At 38.0% G+C, this 12302-nt stretch overlaps 1 protein-coding gene across 5 annotated transcripts in view; it reads left to right on the forward strand.

Moving 5' to 3' along the window:
* The window catches only part of SCAF11 (SR-related CTD associated factor 11), an 83892-nt gene that overhangs the window by 56664 nt on the left and 14926 nt on the right, over positions 1-12302 (forward strand). For all 5 annotated transcript variants that reach the window (XR_013960094.1, XM_080659430.1, XM_080659432.1 and 2 more), the window contains one exon: positions 1978-2030. Coding sequence is in view for 4 of the 5 variants with exons in the window: in XM_080659430.1 (XP_080515556.1) it covers positions 1978-2030 (53 nt within the window). In the remaining variant the exon portion in view is untranslated. The remainder of the gene's footprint in view (positions 1-1977; positions 2031-12302) is intronic.

Consider the following 12302-nt stretch of genomic DNA (forward strand, 5'->3'; position numbering starts at 1 on the left):
CTATCTTTTTTTAATTTGTTTTTTAAAATTGATTTCAGAGAGGAAGAGAGAGAGAAAGAAAGAGAAATAGAAACATCAATGATGAGAGAGAATCATCGATTGGCTGCCTCCTGCATGCCCCCTACAAGAGATCAAGCTTGCAACCCGGGCATGTGCCCTGACGAAGAATTGAATTGTGACCTCCTGGTTCATAGGTTGACACTCAACCAATGAGCCACACCAGCTGGACTCAGCTATATCTCTGAGGAATTGGGTTTCTTCGTTGTTTTTTTCTTTTTCTTTTTTTTTTCCTTCTAATCTGGATTTAGATTGATATTTTTATAAAATTGTTACAGCAGTGTAAAATTTTCTGAATGCTTATTCATATTTGTACATATTACTACCAATAATGGATAAGTATTGGTGCACAGACCACATTTTGAATAGCACTGCTCTAGTGTTTAGGTACAAAAAGTAGAAAGTAACTGATGGTATAGCTCACCATACTTCATGAGACAGTTATAATTCAAACTACTTATTATTTTTCTCATTGTGCTTCTTTGTATTTTTGCCACCTACTGTAATATGTTTATGTTTTTTAAAAAATTTAACATGTTTGCATTTGTTTTTTTAATTGCTGTTGGTAAAACATAATTGCCTAGAAATACAGTGCTTAGTATTCCAGTTTAATAGTTTTTTTAACATTTTTTTTTTCATCTAAATTGTGTTAGTAATGTACTGGAAATTAATTTATTCTTAATACTTAAAATAACTTCTGGTACATTTAAAATTTAAGCCCATTTTGATCTGAAATATATTTTGAGCTATCTAAAAGTGATATTCTTAAGTCAATATACTGTCAGATTCATAATTAAATTTGTAATTCATTAGCACATTTCATCAGAAAGCTAATTTCTTAAGAGAGTACATTTATTTTGTTACCAAAATAATTGTCAGTAGTCCCTGAGATTTATTAAATCATGCAACTAATTTATAATACTATAGCTCTCTAGGTCTTAACTTTTGGGAAGTTACAGACTTCTTTGAGAATTTGAAGAAAACTGCAGACATCTTCTAGAAAAACATGTCATAGAACCTACTTACAGACAATGTTTGTATATGATTTTAAGGGATTAATGAAACATCCACTGCAAGAACCCACCCATAAACCCACATTAGCTGCATTAGAGTAGCTTTAATTTACATTTTCTATTAACTTTATCAGAGTTTCGATTTATGTATATATGTTTACATAGTAGATAGCAGCACACTTTTCCCAGGTATAATGAAGAAATACCTTTGCTACCTTCATTCATAATATAGCTCCTATCACTGGCTGTGACAATGTCATGGATATATATTTTTGTGCTTTCTCTTAATTACCCCAATTCTCTTGCTGAGAGTGCAGTGGTCATCACTATATGACCTATAACAGGATCGTACAGTGAGGCTAATTCAGCTGAGGTAGTCCACATGCTTAACTGCTTTTTCTCATGGATATATGATGGGGGGGGGGGATGGTGTATGGAAATAATATATAAAATAATAATTTGCTTTTGCCCATCAAGTCAGACCCTTAATGATTTCTCCCAAAGTGGAAAATTTCTCAGCTATTGGATATTTACAGTGCATTGTTTAGAGCCTTTTGGAAATTGTTTAGCATTCCTCCCATTCAGTCTTATGTTTACTACCCATTCCTAGTCTCTTCACACTTCAGCAGTGTCCAGTGTTGTTTCTCCTTTCTAAAGCAATAAAACCCTGACAGACACCCTTCCTTTCTGATTATTTGTGCCAGTTCGAGAGAAAGGGATCGCGATGATATTTTGTTTCTTGGTAGTAAACCTCCATTGTCAGTCACTGGGATGGGGAGGGGCAACTAGTTATACTTTCTTTGCTAGAATATAAAACTCTGGGCCTAATAAATTTCATTTTGGTGGGCAGGGAATGAGCAAAATGACAGTTTTATCTTAATAATTTCACCTTTTTTAATGTTTACAGAAAAAACACAGAAGATCTATTAAGTGCAAAGCTTTATGACTTGAAGATGAACAGTAAGTGGCTTTTTACTTTTGTTTTCTACCTTTTTTTGTTTCTTACTTTAGTGCTTGTGCCAGAGTTGTTCTTAGTAACATTTTGGTTTGGAAAACAATTATCACAGAACTCTGCTGAGCTCTGTACATTCTGTTAAATCCTGTGTAAACTGCTTTCAGGGAGTTATTTATGCTCTTCCCTACCCATTTTGTGTGGTTTTTTTTATGCTCATCTTGAAGGAAGGGAACAGGAGAAAGAAAGGGGGAGAGGAAAAGAAGAGGGATATTTTCAATTACTTGATGGTTAGCAACCTACATTACAGTCTTACTCCACTTATCCTATATAATAAAAGTGTAATATGCTAAGTGTCTGACTCTTCTTTCGACTGTTCGTTCGACTGTTCCACCAGTCGCTGTGACACGCACTGACCACCAGGGGGCAGACGCTCCAACCAGTAGGTTAGCTTGCTTCTGGGGTCCAGCCGATCAGGACTGGGCGAGACAGGCTGGACACGCCCTGGAGCCCTCCCACGGTACCTCCCCGGCCAGCCAACCTCCCACGGTCTCTCCCCAGCAGCCAGCCACCATCACCCTGGTCAAGATTGGGTGAGATGGCCCTGATCGGACCCAATCACCGGCCATGCCGAGGGACCCCACCCATGCATGAATTCGTGCACCGGGCCTCTAGTAAGAGCAGAAGAATTTAGGGGAGATGGGATAAAGTACGGTAAGCTGTAGCAAGGGAAGTTTGTGACAGTGAAGTTATTTCACAGTTCCCAGAGGAAGTGGTGGTTTGGTCTCTAGCCACACTTGGAATTTGAAACTTTGGAAATAAAGCGCCTCTTACATATTTATCTACATGAGCAGTTAAGTATTCCTGTCTTTCAATCTCACCTAGTACATAGTTCTCCAGTACAGGAAAGGTTTGGGGCAGGGTCTGAGAAAAATGACACGATGGTGCCTTGTGATTCCTCCTTGGAGCTCAGGCTGTGTATTCTATTATAAAGAACAACTTACTATTAACTGTTTGTAAGCAAGGAGGTGAACATTTAATTTCCAGGCTAGGTTACAATGAATTTTTCTTTATAGATATAAAGAATTAATGAATTTATTATTCTTAAAAGTTATCAACTTCATTGTTTTACATTATGAATACCAAGTTTGGTTGTTATTATTGTGTTTATGATTTGAATTAACATGGTCTCTCATTTTTATAGATCTCATATTTATAGGTTAATAAGTGTTCTGCCTTTGATAAATTGCTATTAAAGTGAAATTGTATTGAAAGGATATACTGATTAGATGAGCATTTTTCTTTTGTTAGCAAATCTTAGATATCAAACCTCTTTGTTTTTCTGTGTCATTGCTGTAGATAAACATCCTTTTTTAATGGATGGACTTCGGTTGGTAACTCTAGGATCTGGTATAAAATTTACTGCTAAGAAAGATTAAATGATGTGATAGATTTTCTCTAGATAATTTGGCCTGCTCTCACTATGTTGATCTTAGTTTTAAGTCTACTATAATTTTCTTTTAAGTACATATCTCTTGCCTGGACTTATTTTTAGAGAAAGAGAGACATAGGCAGATCTAACTTCAAGTGCTTCACTGTAGTGAAGACCATTTATAAGACTCTTGACTTATTTGGATTTGAGAATTTGTTTTACTATTCAGCATATGAAATATTTAAAAAGTTTTTAGTGAATATCCTAAGCTAATTTAATACTGAATAGCTAATTTTAAATTATAGTTCTTAAAAAAATGTTTATTTATGCCAGAAAGTTAACATTGTCCAAGGCCTGTAACCTAATGTTGTGTCTGCTTAAGTGAAGATGTCTGAAGTCATTGTGTGGTTTAGGATAGGCAGAAATACTCATTTTACTTTTATATGTAAGTGATCAAGGTAATTATGTGGAAATGTTTTAATTGAACGAGTTTGGATTCATTTGTGGGGTACTGGGTATTGATTATCCATTTAATTCATTTTTCTATGGTGGCACTTTTTACTTGGAGAGTTTAATACATCTAACTTGGCCAATTTTTTCCCCCTGCATTGAAATACATTATATACTTAATGAAATAGTTTGTATTTAGGTATTATGTTTAATGAAATTACTCAGATTTAAATAAACGTAACAACTAATGGGTCTATTTTGGAGGATGCTAAGAAGTTAACTCATTGTTAAACTGGTACATTTATAAAAGAAAAGATTCAGACATCTGTCTTGCCTTTCCTAAGTAAACTACACATCAGAATAATTGAACAGGTAGTAAAGGAAAGTTAAATATTTTTACAAGTATTTCAGCAAATAATTGAAGATAAAAGTATAGAATTTGAATATTAGCATTTTGTACACTAATGGATTAATGGATCTAGGAAGTGATCAGCAATGGCTGTTAGCATCACAAAAGGAGAGACACAATACATTAAAAATACTTCTTGCCCCAGCCAGTTTGGCTCAGTTGATAGAGCATCAGCCTGTGGACTGAAGGGTCCTGGGTTCAATTCCGATTAAGGGCACGTATCTCAGTTGCAGGCTCGATCCCCAACCCGGGTCAGGGCATGTGTGGGAGGCAACCAATCTATGTGTCTCACATAGATTTTTCTCTTTCTCTCTGTCTCTCCCCCTCCCTTTCACTCTCTAAAAATAATTAATGGAAAAATATCTTCAGTGAGGAGTAACAGAAAAAAATTTTTTTAAGTATTTCTTTATGGAAGTAAATAACAGCAAATATGCAATAGTGTGACCAAAAAAAACCTGAAAGCCAAAACAAACAAACCTGCATCTTATTAAGAAATCTAACTACTAATTTACAAGATGTACAGAGTCAGAGATGTATGTTAAGTGACAAGGGGATGCAGTCAGCAAAATTTAGACCACAGATAAATGACCTGGTTTCTTTAGTCAAAAAATTCCAAGGAGTTTAATAAAGGATGGAGCAGAACCTGTAGATTAAGAGACAAACATTCAGGACAATTGGAGAAAATCAAACATTGGTTATTTTATATTAAGGTATTATTAAAGTCAAAAAAATTTTTTTTACTTGCAATAATGGTATTAAGGATTTTCTCCCTCAAAGAGTACTTATCTTTTAGACTTATACACTGAAACATTTATACATTAAGTTATCTGATGTCCAGAATTTGTTTCAAATTATTGCCTTATTCTTTTGGCTTTGTTTGGATGTACTTTTGAGTTCAAAAATAATTCCTAATATAAAATTATCACTTTGATAGCATAGTGTCTACTCCCTACTTAATAGAACAACTAACCTTGATTATTATTTTTTTTTTAAAATAAATCTTTATTCAGATTATTACAATTATTTCTCCTTTTTTCCCCCATAGTTCCCCTCCAGCCATTTCCCACCCCACCTTCTGCCCTTACCTACCCCCCACTGTCCTCATCCATAGGTGTATGATTTTTGTCCAGTCTCTTTATGAACCCCCCCATACCCCTTTCCCCCTGAGAATTATCAGTCCACTCCCTTTCTATGCCCCTGATTCTATTGTATTCACCATATTATTCTGTTCCTCAAGTTTTTAATTCACTTGATTTTTAGGTTCACTTGTTGATAGATATGTATTTGTTGTTCATAATTTTTATCTTTCCTTTTTTCTTCTTCCTCTTCTTTAAGAATGCCTTTCAGCATTTCATATAATACTGGTTTGGTGGTGATGAACTCCTTTAGCTTTTTCTTGTCTGTGAAACTCTTTATCTGCCCTTCAATTCTGAATGATAGCTTTGCTGGGTAGAGTAATCTTGGTTGTAGGTTCTTGCTATTCATCACATTGAAAATTTCTTGCCACTCCCGTCTGGCCTGCATAGTTTCTGTTGAAAAGTCAGCTGACAGTCGTATGGGTGCTCCCTTGTAGGTAACTAACTGTTTTTCTCTTGCTGCTTTTAATATTCTCTCTTTGTCTTTTGCTCTTGGCATTTTAATTATGATGTGTCTTGGTGTAGTCCTCTTTGGATTCCTTTTGTTTGGGGTTCTGTGGGCTTCCTGGACTTGTAAGTCTATTTCTTTCACCAGGTGGGGGAAGTTTTCGGTCATTATTTCTTCAAATAGGTTTTCAGTATTTTGCTCTCTCTCTTCTTCTGGCACCCCCATAATTCTGATGTTGGTACGCTTGAAGTTGTCCCAGAGTCTTCTTACATTATCTTCAACTTTTTGGATTTTTTTTTTTGCTTTTTGCTTTTTCGGTTGAGTGTTTTTTGCTTCTTTGTATTTCAATTCTTTGACTTGATTTTTGTGTTCCCCTTGTCTGTTTTTGGGTCTCTGTATAATATTTTTTATTTCAGTCAGTGTATGTTTAATTTCTAGTTGGTCCTTTTTCATCTCTTCGAGGGTCTCGTTATATTTATCGGCCTTTTCTAGGATATTCTTAAAAAGCCTTATAACCGTGGTTTTGAATTCTATATCCAGTCGTTTGTTTTCCTCCATTTCTTTCGTTTGTGATCTGATTCTTAGACGCCGCATTTTCACTGCTTCCCTGAGTTGTTAGATTTGTGTGCTAGGTTTCCAATTTGGCCCAGTGGGTCTGCCTCCCCAGTTAACCTGAGGTGGACACTCTTGGTGCACACCTTTGTGGACTGTGTGTACAGCCTTGTTGTAATTAAGTCTTTATTGTTGTTGGTATCACTGGGAAGAATTGACCTCCAGGCCAGTTGGCTGTAAGGATCAGCTGTGTCTATGCTGGGAGAAGTCCGGTGCTGGAGACAGCCTTATAGGATTAGACTTGCCAAATTGCAATAGCCTCTGTGCTCAGCTTGGATGGGGTGGAGTCTCAGTCTTGGCTTCCCATCAGCCTTGCCCTTGCTAGCACATGTGTGCCTTCAGTCCTCTGCCTTCCCGGCTCCCGATTCTCCGCCCGAGAGTCCAGACTCCCCCCACAAGAGCGTGGGTCTCCGGGGGCTCGCCTGGAACTGGGGTTCACTGCAGTCAGAACTGGGGCTCACTTCAGTCAGAACTGGTGTTCAGTGCCGTCAGGAGCCTCTCACTCCCTTCCGCTAGGGAAAGCCTGTGGCAGCCTCCCGCAGCCTTTGTGCGCACTGGCGCGAGCGGACTTTCAGTCTTCCGCCTTCCCCGGCTCCCGAGTCTCCGCCCGAGAGTCCAGACTCCCCCCACAAGAGCGTGGGTCCCCGGGGGCTCGCCTGGAACTGGGGTTCACTGCAGTCAGAACTGGGGCTCACTTCAGTCAGAACTGGGGTTTTGTGCCGTCAGGAGCCTCTCACTCCCTTCCGCTAGGGAAAGCCTGTGGCAGCCTCCCGCAGCCTTTGTGCGCACTGGCGCGAGCGGACTTTCAGTCTTCCGCCTTCCCCGGCTCCCGAGTCTCCGCCCGAGAGTCCAGACTCCCCCCACAAGAGCGTGGGTCCCCGGGGGCTCGCCTGGAACTGGGGTTCACTGCAGTCAGAACTGGGGCTCACTTCAGTCAGAACTGGGGTTTTGTGCCGTCAGGAGCCTCTCACTCCCTTCCGCTAGGGAAAGCCTGTGGCAGCCTCCCGCAGCCTTTGTGCGCACTGGCGCGAGCGGACTTTCAGTCTTCCGCCTTCCCCGGCTCCCGAGTCTCCGCCCGAGAGTCCAGACTCCCCCCACAAGAGCGTGGGTCCCCGGGGGCTCGCCCGGAATAGGTGTTCAGTGCAGTCAGAACTGGGGTTCAATGCGGTCGGGGGCTCCCTTCCCCCTTCCGCCAGAGAAAGCCAGCCAGGCACTCCGCCGCCCTTCCTCTCTGCGCGCACCAAGACCCTTTGCCGTACCTCCAATTCTCTGTGAGCTTTTCTCCTTCCTTCTAGTTGCAGAATTTTCACTCAGTCAGCTTTCCTGCGGTTCTGGATGGTGTCCGTTCTGTCTTTTAGTTGTAGTTTTGAAATTGTTGTGCGAGGCAGCAGTTTAGGTGTTTACCTATGCCGCCATCTTGGTTTCTCCTAACCTTGATTATTTTGGCTTATCTTTCAGCAATGTGATCAATATCAGTCTTTTTTTTAGGCTAACGCTTATAAAGTTCATAAACCATAAAATTTTAACCTTTAATTTTCACATTTCTTATGAGATTTCTTACATATTATTAACAAATGACCTTATTAGAAGACTAAGAGAACCTGTAAATGTTACTTATAATGGTCTCAAAGTTCAGGGCAAATGAACTAATAAGCAAGAAATAAAAGACAAAATTAAGGTGAAGGTAAAGTTAGTAGGAAGATCATCTTTAGTTACTCAAGTTACACTGAACAGGAATCATGGTGTATTAAGGATAATTTAAATTTCTTTTTATAAAAGAATGTCTTGAGAAAATGTCTCTTTATCTAGGATCACTTGGCTAGATTTTAGAAGAACTCACTAAAGCTTTTTAAAAAAAAATATTTTTATTGATTTCAGAGAGGAAGGGAGAAGGAGAGATAGATAGACACATCAATGATTAGAAAGTATCATTGCTCAACTGCTTACTGCACGCCCCCCACTGGGAATCGAGCCTGCAACCTGGGCATGTGCCCTTGACCAGAATTAAATCCGGGACCCCTTCAATTCACAGGCCGACACTCTATCCACTGAGTCAAACCCACTGAATCAAACCCACTAATTTTACCTTTTTTAATTTCTTAAAATTTTTTTGAAGTAGGAAGGGGCTGCCTTACTTTCTTTTCTACCTGAAGTTATTTATGTTACACACAAACTAATGAATAAAACATATGACATTGTGAACTTCTTTTATCTGGATTAGAAATTATTAGTAGAACATTAGTTAAAACTTAGCAGGCCTACTAGACAATCTTATTGGAAGTTGGTCTTTGAGTTTTGTACTGGTATTTCCATTAAATCTATGACTCTAAGAAAGCTATATAAATTGTTTAGTTTTTCCATTTAATGAAGATGGTGTTGCTTTACTAGAAAAGGTTAGCATACCTTTTGGCAAATTTATTAAGGAAATGTCACTTTCATTCTCTTCAATTAAACTAGATAACTGAATTATCATACTACTTCTTAAAATTTTAACCTCCCTTATGTACTTTGTTCTTTGGGCTAAGAGTTTATAATTGGTGTAATGTATAAAAGTATCCCCTTTTCTTGCGTTTGTTAATAGAGTACTTTTTTAAGTGCATGCTAAATCCATTTAATTATACCTTTATTAACTTTTAAATAAATTAATCAAACTTTAATTGGGTGCCTGCCAATGACAGGACTCTGTGCTATATGGGGTTATATTAGTGGTTCATGAAACATGTGTTGAGATATGCTGAATTCAAACAAATAAGACAAGCTTTCAGTTAAGCATAGCAGATTGAGCACCTATTTAATTCTCTAATCCCTCCCAGAACCCTACTAAAATGATGGAGGAAAGAAAAGAAAAATTTTAAGAGAATTAGAAGAGACAGCAGATAACAGAATCCACAATATACTAGTAGAAGCTTGAAAGTGATTGTGCAAGGTAAATGGTAATCTCTCTTAGCAGAAAGCTGAAACAAAAATCTTTTCATGGGGTGAATGGGGTTAAGAATTAAATCAGTTCACATACAATAGATCCTTAGACTGTCTTGGATCTGGAGGTCTCCATTATCTCTGAAGGCAGGGATATAGGGTGGTGTAAAAAGAAAAAAGAATTGATTAAAAATTTTTAAAACAGTTTATCCTGCAGATTCCTGGCTAAATAGGGTAGGAGAAGGAGACTACCCAGGCAAAGACTACACAGGCTTATTCTCTAGAGTGAGTGGTTAAACCAGATTAAACTATAGCACAAATGAGAGCAGAAAAAACAACAGAGGAAATTAAATGTTGAGGTCTCTAATTCTCTACCTGAGGTCATTTTTCAAAGCACTGGCAGTCTTGCTTATTCCCAATGTGGGAGAAAGGTGGCATCTTCTGGGATACTCTGTTGCTGAAGAGAAAAGACTTGGAGATAGTGATCGTTGGGCATCTCTGAATGAAATAGCCAAATCTCTGTGTGAACACTCTACAATGAAATTCACTAGTTACAAGGCACTGATCACTCATCCACACCATTAGCAATCAGTATTTTAGTGTCCCACTAACAATCAAGGATCACCAAATATTTGAGGGGAGCCTTGGTCCAATCTAATAGAGATCAAAACAGAAAGAAAAGGAACCTGATAGAAAAACGCAGTGCTGGGAAACACTTTAAGGGAAGAACTGAAAAGTTAATATCCTTACAGAGAAGAGAAAGGTTAATTCATCAATGAAACAAGACTAAAAGAAACTTGGAAATTAAAAATATTATAGCAGAAATTTTAAAAATTCAACACACCATAAACTGAGAAATCTCAAAGTGGAATTAAAAGTACTGAATAATGAAAGGAGAAATAAAACAAAAGGCAGAAAGTTATCAAGAAAACTGCTATAAAGCAAAATATCTCAGAATAGTAGAATGTAAGTATTCAGATGAAGAATAACCTAACAGTGTAGGAAAGAACTACACTAAGTGCTTAATAAAATTCTAGAACTTGCAGATCATAATAGCCTAAGAGCTTCTAGAGAGAGAAAACAGACTATATATAAAATAATATTATGATTAAGAGATGGGGCAATGCCTTAAAAATTCACGGGAAAATAATTATTAATCTAGATAATTCTATACCCTGCCAAACTATCAATCCGGTGTTAAAGACATTCTCAAACACATAAGAGCTCAAAAATTCATTCTCATGTACCTTTTCTCAGAATTGTACTCAAGGTTGTGAATGCTTGACTAAATGAAAAAGTACTGAAGGAACAATGAGATTCATAAAATAAGTTCCAACCCAGGAAAAAGATGATGGGGATAATAGGATGATGATAGAGGAGTCCTGGAATGACAGTTGAACAGAAGCTTTTATAGAGAGTTACCAATTCAGATTGGAGCAAGAAAAAGGAATGGTATTTCTGAGAGAGTGGGCAACAAACTTGATGGATGAGTTGATATGCTTGAGTGTATTAAGAGATTTATCTTTTTGTTGTAGAGATAGGTAAATTAATGATAGATAATATAAGAATACAAGGAAAAGAGAAAACAAAGCAGTTGTTAACCCTAGGAAAAGTAAGTTGTACAAGAACAATAATAATTTAGCATATGTTTCAGCTGTGAATAATGTTTATATAGTTATAATGTAATATTGCTTATATCAAATGTTAATATATCAAAAAAAACATTAGGATGGAGCCAGAAAACGAGATAGGTTAGTGGTACAAGAGACAAGTCTTTATCTTCTGTAGCAGCAATTTTCAACTGGTGTGCTGCAAGAATTTTTAAAGCATGTAATACCTGACTATTTAGTCGGGAGCACTGACTGACCTCTTTTCCCTTAAATAAAAAAAATGACAACAACCAACAGAACAACAGCTGCGAAGTATGAATGAATCAGAATTATACCTGTTGTTTTTTTTGTCAGGTTGGCAAAAAATGTAGTATTTTTTAGAGTGCCACAGAATTTTGGTGATTAGTTTATGTGTGCTATAAAATGAAAAAGGTTGAAAATGGTTGTTGTAAGTAAAATAAAAAAAATTAGAAAATATCTGAAATAAAAAAACAACTAGGTAGAATAGTATAAGCATGTTATCTTACCTAATAATAGACAAACATGTAAATTAACTGTATCTCCACTATGCCCACAGCCAATCAGAGTGAGTATGCAAATTAGAAGGCCAAAGATGGCCACCCCCCAGCTGCTCCAGGTGCAGAGTGGCCTGGTGGGGCAGGACGCCTGCTATGAGAGGGAGGGTGGGGGGCAAGGGATCTACAGGAGCAGAGTGCCGCAGCAAAGACAACACTGCAGACTCCAGAGTCTGCAGCGAAGACGAAGATGGCAGACGGCAGACTCTGACCAGAGCAAAGGCCTGGGTCCCAGGTGCTAGAGGAAAACGGGTGCTGGAAGCCAAGGGAAGGAAGGCCTATTGCATGAATCTCTTCGTGCAACGGGCCTCTAGTTTAGAACTAAAGAAATAAATACTAGAAGAAACAGCTAAAGGATTTGATGAGTGCTTTAGGAAACAAAATAAAGAGTGGGTGGGGATTTCTGTAGTTTTTCTTTATAAGCCTAGAAGTGCTTTTTTTTTTTTTTTTAAGTGTTTTTATTGACTTCAGAGGGGAAGTGAGAGGGAGAGAGAAATATCAAGGATGAGAGAAAATCGTTGATTGGTTGCCTCCTGCATGCCCCCTACTGGGGATCGAGCCTGCAACCTGGGCATGTGCCCTGATCTGGAATCGAACCATGATCCTGGTTCATGGATTGACACTCAGCCACTGAGCCACACTGGCCAGACTAGAAGTGCTTTTTGACTTATTTTATATTTTTAATATTTTTT

The sequence above is a fragment of the Plecotus auritus genome, assembly GCF_963455305.1.
Source record: "Plecotus auritus genome assembly, chromosome: 3".
Lineage (NCBI taxonomy): Eukaryota > Metazoa > Chordata > Mammalia > Chiroptera > Vespertilionidae > Plecotus > Plecotus auritus.